The sequence below is a fragment of the Caloenas nicobarica genome, chromosome 1 (genome assembly GCF_036013445.1).
Source record: "Caloenas nicobarica isolate bCalNic1 chromosome 1, bCalNic1.hap1, whole genome shotgun sequence".
NCBI lineage: Eukaryota > Metazoa > Chordata > Aves > Columbiformes > Columbidae > Caloenas > Caloenas nicobarica.
The window spans coordinates 41701503-41709929 of NC_088245.1; the positions used below are offsets into that span (position 1 = coordinate 41701503).

General features: G+C 60.6%; 1 protein-coding gene across 2 annotated transcripts in view; it reads left to right on the forward strand.

The window, feature by feature from the left end:
* The window catches only part of LOC135988545 (coiled-coil domain-containing protein 134-like), a 47570-nt gene extending 39641 nt beyond the window's left edge, over positions 1-7929 (forward strand). For both annotated transcript variants that reach the window (XM_065634602.1, XM_065634594.1), the window contains 6 exons: positions 4138-4255; positions 5015-5136; positions 5368-5452; positions 5698-5879; positions 6128-6199; positions 6578-7929. In XM_065634602.1, the coding sequence (XP_065490674.1) occupies positions 4138-4255; positions 5015-5136; positions 5368-5452; positions 5698-5879; positions 6128-6199; positions 6578-6703 (705 nt within the window). In that variant the 3' untranslated portion in view covers positions 6704-7929. The remainder of the gene's footprint in view (positions 1-4137; positions 4256-5014; positions 5137-5367; positions 5453-5697; positions 5880-6127; positions 6200-6577) is intronic.
* The last annotated feature ends 498 nt before the right edge of the window (positions 7930-8427 follow it).

The following is an 8427-nucleotide window of genomic DNA, read 5'->3' on the forward strand; positions in this document are numbered from 1 at the left end:
GGACAGGCACGGGGCAGCCTGCGGGACAGGCACGGGGCAGCCGGGCGCCCTCCTCTCCCCGCGGGGTTTGAGCGGGGCCGGCGGGGGCTGCCCGGCCGTGGCGGGGCAGGAGGGGAGGGCGGAGGTGGGAGCAGCCCGGGAGCCGCTCCGGAGGCACGGCCGGGCGGGCGGGGGTGGCCGCAGCGGCGCTGGCCCCTCTGCCGGAGCGGGAGCCGGGAGGGAGGGAAGCCGGAGCAGCCCGGGTGGCGGATGAGCCGGGCGGGCAGTGCGGCCCCAGGGCTGCCCCGCCGGACCTTTGGTTAAACGACTTTGCCCTCACCCGAAGGGCTCAGCCCGCACCGCCGGCTCTCCCTGCTGTTCTCCCCGACTCCTGCCGGAGCCCCGTGTTGGAGCGGGGGCGGAGAGCCGGCGGTACCGGGGAGGCAGCAGTCCTGTCCCGTTCCTTCCTGCGGGTTTGTGTCCCCTCGTGTGCTGCCTGCTGCGTGCACTTGACACGGCTCCGGGTGGGTTTCCCACAGCCCGGCCGAGGTATGCTCGGCTAATCCGGTTTCCATGCCTCTGTCCCTGTGCGATCGCCACTAGTTTCAGCGGTACTTGAAAGAGAATCCCTGTCTTCCCTGTGCCTGCAGCCACCCGAGCCCCCCGGGGGGCTGCTGACCCTCTCCAGCGGGGCAGAAGGCACGGGGGTGGGCTGGGATGGATCGGTCCCTGGTGGAAATCACGGCCAGCTTGCTGGCTTTGGTTGGGGCTGCCTAACCCCAGCTGGCAGCTGTCCCTACGATATGCGAGATCTGGTTTTGGTGGTTAAAGGACTTTTGAGGTAAGCAGATGTAAATGGCCATCGTTGTTTCACTGAAGCACCTGATCCTGTAAGCTCTGTATAGAAATGCCCTAGCAGAACAAATCTGAGCAGCCTGTGTTTCACTTCTGAAGCTTTTGGTTCAGCTGTGACAAAAGATTAATCCTCATCTGGTTGATGGAGGCGCGTCTCGGGGATGGATTCTTGGGGTGGGGAGTTTTCATTCCTTGTTTTGCCATGGTGTGCTCCTGGCTGATGATGCTTCTCCCCCTGCATTTCAGTGCCCTGCAGAGGGAAAGGGGAGTCCTGTGAAAGTCCCTCCTGAGAGCCAAAGCGTGGCAGCGTGGCTCTGCCTTGCGAGCTTATTAAGCGAATAAATCCTGGGGATGCTCGGTTCAGATGGGTCTCCTGCAGGAGAATTTATAAAGTCATTAAAAACATTTTAATGGAAAGTACTAACCATCTATAACACAGCATCTGTTGTCGTGTCTTTGGAAAAACACGTCTAAATTAAGAGGATGGGAGACAGCGAGACAGACTGGTGGGCTTTCTGCTGAAGCAACCAGCTGGCCGGGGCTGTGAGGGAATATTGGTGGAAACTCCTTCCCATCTGTAGCATCAGGCCAGGCCCTGGCTCCCCGGACTGCTCTGGGAGCGTCAGGCAGACCGGCTTTGGCAGGGATCAGTTCAGGGAGGAGACGAGCAGCACTGCGGTGTTTCTGTCCCATCCCGTCCCTCAGCGGGTGTGGAGACACAAGGGAAGGTTCGTGGGGAAAGCGTGGAGGAACATCTACAAGAAGCTTTGGCATCTCTGCGCTTACACAGTCCACCCTGGAGAGGAGGGAATGTCCTCTGCTGGTAAAACGGGGTGAAATGGGCAGGGCAGTGAAGGGGAATAAGCTCAAGCGTGTCCCACATGACACAAGCAGCCTCGCTTTCCCTACAGGCGAAGGCAAAAACTGACTTCTGCATCGTTTCCACTGGGGCGTTTCAGCCCTTACGGATGATGGTGGTCAGTAGCTTCAATATGAGAATGAGTGTCAGCAGGGAAGGGGTCAGATGAAAAGGTGATGGCCTTCTGGTATGGTGTGGTTCTCCAGTCCTCTTCTTGCGAACTCGTCCCACAGCACAATCTGTAGGGCTGCTGCAGGAGGATTTGTAGAGTCATTAAAACCATTTTCATGGAAAACACTAACCATCTATACCGCAGCATCTGCTGTCGTGTCTCTGGAAAAGCCCGTCTCCATTCCAAGACTCTGGGGCAGCCAGGCAGGCTGGTGGGATTTCTGCCGCAATGACCAGCTGGCCTGCAACTACTTCGGCGGAGAGCGACGCCTGGCTCTGCTCTGCCCAAGTGTGTCTTTGTGCAGCTCAATGTCTTCCTCCGGCATCCTCTGGCCACCCAGCTCCCCTGTGGGAAGCTGGGGATGCGGGCGCCCCTGCCCTGCCCAGGTGTGCTGGAACTGCTGTGGGCAGCATTTCTGCTGTTTGCCTTTCAGCCTGGCCTGGAGAGCACTGGCTGCTTCCAAGGTCCCTCTCCGGTTCTCCACGAGCACGGCAAATAGCCAGCCTGGTCCTTATGGCTGCATGTCCGATCCAAGGGGCAAACAAGGCCCTGGGAGGGAGTGAGCAGCTGTGGGGCGCTCTGCAGAGGGGGGACCCGCACCCCCTCGCTGAGCCGGGCCTTGGGCCCTTAAGTTGCAGTTTTTGGCAGAGTGAAGCAGTCTCTTGGAAGCCAACCAGACTGGTGGATTGGACTAGATGATCTTTCGAGGTCCCTTCCAATCCCTAACATTCTGTGATTCTGTGATTCTGTGGGTCCAGCAAAGCATCTGCTTGCCCAGGCTGGAAAATTTCTTCTTACAGCCTCAGCTTGTTGGTGTGCTTTGTGACCTTCAGGGTGCCTGGAATATGCCTTAAGCCTCACACTTCAGCGGGCAGAGGGAACAGACCCCAGGCCTGGCGTGGGAGGCTTGTGGTGCTGTCCTGGCTCTGCATCACATCTGAAACACAGGTCCTGATGCTAAGCCCATGCCAGGGACAGACGTGTCTTCCTCTGCAGTGCTGGTTGTAGTTACGCTGATCCGTTCCCTTCCAGAGGTGCTGCCTTTTGCAAAGCACAACAGCAAAATAATGCAGAGGGTTTGCCGCGTCTGATGCCCTTTTCCTGCCCGAGCTGGGGATGCAAGGGCAGCTTGGCTCAGCCTTGGCAGGAGCAGGAGATGCTGCTGCTTGTGGGGCTGGGAGAGCTGCAGGTGCTGCCTGCTTTGCCTCACTCATGGGCCTGTGGTTGAAAAATTGTATTTGTTTAAAAAAGAAAAACAGCAAGAAAAAAAAAAAAGGGGGGGTTTGGTGCGAAGAAGGGATTTGTTGTTTCTGTTTCAGTGTTAGGGCATCACAGAGAGAGGCTTGGCTGGGCGGGCGAGCTCAGGAGGGCAGCGGGGCGGCAGGGTGAGGGCAGCTCTGGTGCCTCGACACATCAGCCTTTCCCTCGGGAGCAGGAGGCGGCTCGGGAGATGCCTCTGAAGGAGCTGCTGCTGCTTCTGTCATTGCTGGTGGCCACTGCTCGGCTCTGCGGAAACCTCGTCATGGCAGACAGGCCACCTTGAGACCTGCTGCCTGGAGGTCAATGCACAAAAGGCTGTCCCAGGGTCCTCGTTCTTAAGGACCTTCACCTGTAGCCTCTCTCCTGCACCTTGGCTCTGTCAGAGGGACCCTCCTGGCCAGGAGCAGCTCTGCCCGACCGCATCCCTGCAGAGCCTCAGGACACGCTTGGGGTGGAGGGGGAAGTTACAGCCAGGTCATCCAACTGCTGCTTTTCAGCGTCGGGGTACACAGCTGGCACCCGGCTTGTAGTGAAGGGAAGGGTCCTGGTACCAGCACCCTAAGAGGAGAAGTGAGATGGCTGAGCTGGTCGGGCCTGGTGCTTGAAGGAGAGGTGGACTTCGACCCTGCTGCTTCCGTTGCTGGGCTGCTCTAACTCACAAACCCGGCCAAAAGCTAGCAGTGATTTTTGAGAGAAGGGGTAGGACTTAGTATTTCTGCTGGCTCAGTGCTCAGATCCCTGGGGGCCCAGCCGGTGCCCGTCCAGCAGGGGAGGCAGGTAGACAGGAGGGGGGGACCAGGGCTTCCCGCAGGGGAGAGCGGCCGGGCTGCAGCGTCGCCCGCGGCCCTGCTCTGGGCACCATGTCCCTCAAACCCCTCGCAGGGACGAGGGAGTGATGGGCAAGGACCCTGGTGCTGAGGACGATGTGCCGTCCACCCTGAGAGTCTCATGTCACTTCTCCCTTTGGTAAGTCGCCTTGATGGCCATTTTCTGTTGGTCCATTATGTTCCAGGCTGCAGTGGCCGACATGGATTTTCTCGTCATCTGCCCCTTTCTGCTGGCACTGCTGCTGCCCCGGGGCAGCTTCGCAGACCTGCAAAAACAGAAGGTGGACTCTGGCCTGGAAATCTGTATCCTTCTTTGCAGCCTGCTCCTCGTGTCCCACGTATGTGCTCGTGCCTGCTGAGGCTGGAGAGAGCTCCTGCACAGGGAGAAGATCAGAGACAGCAGAAAGGGGTGCAGGGGGGAAGAAGAGAGGATCCTGAACTGCTGGGCAGTTGCCTCTTCACTCTTCTGTACAAGGGCTTTAGCCGAGCTCCTGGGTTTGCTAACCAAGTGCCCAGCTCAGCGCAGGAGTAGAGACAGGCTTTTCGGTGGCGCCCGTGTCCTCCCGAGCGCTTTTCCTTTCTGCTCCACGGGGCATGTTTCTCAGTCAGCTCTTGGAGTGGCGTACAGGTCTCAATGCTTTGGGACCCCCAGCCGGGCTGATGGAAGAGGGCCACGGGCACGAGGAGGTGGGCTAATGCAAGCCCTTCTTAGCACACAGCAGCATCACCTGGTGAACAGGCAAAGTGTGAAAAGGTATTTAATGCATGTGCTGGTGGAGACACATACGGGGAAGGTGGGATCATGTTCCTCCTCCAGCCCATCAGTCAGAGCAGGGGCTGGCAAGCAGAGGCTCCCCACAAGTGTCCAGTGTTGTTAAGCAGCCTGCTCGTGTGTCTGGGCAAGGGGGCTCACGAAAAAAATATGTTTTGTCCCGGCTCTGTTGCTGCCCCCCGGCCCTCAGGCACCCCATTGAGAGCTGGGGTGGCTGGGATGGTGCTGGGTGCCTGGGGGGACGGGAGCGTGGTGGGACTGTGCTGGCAGCACCCTTGACAGTGGTGCAGATAAGAAGCTGTTTGAGGTGAAGCGCAAGGACCAGATGAACGCGCTCAAGAACCTGATCGAGCTCAATGACATCAACCAGCAGTACAAAATCATCGACATCATGCTCAAGGGACTCTTCAAAGTGAGCCACGGCGTGGGCTGCCCTCCGAGCTCGGTGTGCCGTGGGGCTGGGGGTGTGGGCAGGAGGAGCGCGGAGGGCCAGGGGGTCTCCGTGGGGTCCAAGAGAAGAGCTGGGTGGGCAGGTGGGCTTTCGGACCTGTGGTGAGGACACTGTGGGGCTTCAGAGCGGGGCGGCTGTGGCGGCAGCCCCAAAGGGCCGGCAGGACGGGGCAGTAACCGGGGGCTCTGGCAGGTGCTGGAGGACTCGCGGGCCGTGCTCATTGCTGCTGATGTGCCTCCCGACGGGCCTTTCCCTCAGGATGAGAAGATAAAGGACGGTAGGTCCCCTCTGGTCCTTACCCCCCTCCCTTTTCCAGTGCATTGCCAACATTCCTCCTGGGGTAGGTACAAAAGCCCTGTGTACCCAGACCAGACCTGGTCCCTGTCTGTTGGGGACCCTATTGCTGCCTCTCTGACCAGTTTTTACTGGAGATCCTACCAGTTTGCCCTCAGCCTCCCCACCTCCCGGTGGGACGGGGCACGCATACCGCTGTGCCGATGGGGTGGGTGGCTGTCCCCATAGCGTACTCCCACGTGGTGGAGAACACCGCCTTCTTCGGGGACGTCGTCCTGCGCTTCCCCAAGATCGTGCACCACTACTTCGACCGCAACTCCAACTGGAACAGCCTCATCCGCTGGGGCATCAGCTTCTGCAACCTGACAGGCGTGTTCGAGCAGGGACCCCACTCCCAGGTCCTGGGACTGGTACGGCTCCTGATCCCCCCCCCACATCGTGTTCCCTCTCCACTGCTGGGGCGGGGGGGTGAGGTTTTTGGGGTAAAAGGAGGGCGGGCAGAGGGCAGGGGGAGTGTACCCCACATCTGAGGGATGTCCATGGGCTGAGGGATGGGAGAAGAGCACAGAGGGGGCTGATGGGGAAGAAGGGACGCTGGTCACAGGGCTTGAAATTTGGGAGGCGCCACCTCCCAACATGGTCTCTGCTTTGCTTGCAGATGGCTCAGGAGCTGGGAATCAGTGAGAAATCAGCCGATTACCGCAATCCCTTTAAAACGGACCATTCTGAGGTAAGATGGCAACCGTGCTGGCTCATCCTATGGGCTTCCCCACCCCCGCTGTGGCTCCAGGCAGCCGGCTGGGGAAGAGAACGGAAGGCTTGGTGGGGAACAGCCAAAAACCCCCAGCATGGAGGAAGCTTGGCCAAAACATGTACATCAAATTCCCCAGCTGGGCTGCGGTTGGTTTTGGGTGCCCTGGGCCATCTGCCCTCTCCTGTGGCCACCTGTCCCATGGGAGCATCGGGTCCCTGCTCACCTGGCGCTGCATCCAACCTCAAGTCTGGCATCGCAGGACTGGCGTGGTGGCTTCAGTGGCTTTGGGGGGATTGTTGCCTCTGGGGGACCGCAGAGGGCTCCCCATGCTGACCCCCCACTGTCACCCCGCAGTTTTTCCCCAGTGCCGACACTTTCCAGAAGGCGCTGCGGGAGGAGGAGAAGCGGAGGAAGAAGGAGGAGAAGCGGAAGGAGATCCGCAAGGGCCCGCGCATCTCCCGCTCGCAGTCGGAGCTGTAGCGCGGGGGCTCGTGCCTCACGGCGGAGGCGACGCCGCCGGGACGCGGAGCAGCTCGCTCCATCTCGGTGGCCTCGGGCCGGTGCCTGGCAGTCCCCTTTCCGTTTGTGCCGTGGGTTTTGTTTTGTTGCCTTTCTGTTCCGTTTGGCGGGGGCCGGTGGTGGTGCCGGCGGGTTGCCCCGACGGGGCTGGGCAGAGCCGAAGTGGGGCACCCTGTCCCTAGAGCCAAAGCACAGACGGGAAGGCAGCCAGGCCATCCCCTGGGCCGGTCGAGTGCTGCCAGCCGTGGTGGGGTAGGGAGAGTGGGGCACGGTGCGGCTGACCCCCGTGGGGAGCCCAGAGTGCATCCCCGCTCCGCAGCACGTGGTGCCCCGCGCTGAACGTGCCGCCTCCGTTGTGGGTGGGCTGGGGAGCTCGTCACGCCAAACAGCCTCATGAGCAATGCTGCTTCTCTCAGTTTTGTTTCTTTTTTTTGTGTGTGTTTTCTCTTTATTTTTATTTTTTTTAAGCTGGTGATGTCATTGACACCACCCCCCCCCCTACCCGGTTATACCTGGTCTCTGCCCAGCTGCTACCTCTGCCGGATCAGCTCTCCCCTCTTCCTGGAGGCTGTTTTACCGAGCAACGCGTTTCATCAATCAGCCGTAGTTGAAAAGGCCAATGGTGCTGGTTCCCAGCCCCACAGCATCCTGCTGTCCCGGGCAGCTGCTGCAGGGCGTCCCTTGCAGGGAGGCAAACATGCGGTGAATTTTTGGGAATAAGGGATTTCGGGTCTTGCCACTCTGCAGCTGATGTGTGCCTGTCCTGCAAGTGCAGCTGGTGCTGGGGAACCAGCCTTGAGCCCCTGCGAGCCTGTCCTGCACCCCACGCTGTCCCGTACCCATCGCTCTGGTATAGGGCTGGTCCTCTCTAATTTAGTCCCCCAAACCCACTCCTCAGGTGGACAGGCGGCTCCAGGCACACGGGCTGAAGGAGGGAGGGAGCCAGCCGAGGGGCTGCGACCATCCACGGGGTGTCCAGGCTGCTGTGGGGGCAGAGGCGAGCGAGGGGCTGGCCCTGGACCCAGCACTATAGCCCTGTGCGTTCTCTTGGTCGCTGATGCCCTCACACCAGAGGAGGCTCTTGCAGAGGGACGGTCCCGGGGAAGTGGGTGCTCTGTGCCGGGCTGAGGGCACCGCGGCCTTTGGGAGAGGGGAAGTGTCCTCAATTTTTAACTGTGGAGCCAGGTCTGCCGGCGGGGGGCGGGGGGGCGGTACTGGGTGTGCGTTTCGTTTTTCTTGAATAAAATTGACTTTATTTTTTTTTTTTTAAGTAAAAAAAGCCTGGCTCTTGCTCCAGTTCCTAGTGGGAGCGGGTGTCGGGTCTGGCCCCTCAGGAGGTGACGGTCCGTGGGGAGATGCTGGCGAAGGGAGAACAAACCCTTTCCTCGAAACTCCACCGCCGCCTTCCGCCTGCCCCTTCAGCCGGGCTGGGGGCGCGGGGGCACCAGCTCTGCCCCATCCCGGGTCTCCCGTGGGCCGAGGGGGAGCCGGCAACGCTCCGCCCGCTCCCACGCGTGTCCGCCGCGCCCGGCGCGCCCCGCCGGCACCGCCCCCGCCATGAATATTCTAATGAGGGGGCGGGGCAGCGCGGGGCGGGGCGGCCTATGCTAATGAGAGCTGCTGATCGCTGACGCGCCATCACACCACGCGCCGCCGCGAACGCCGATTGGCCGGGGGCGACCTGG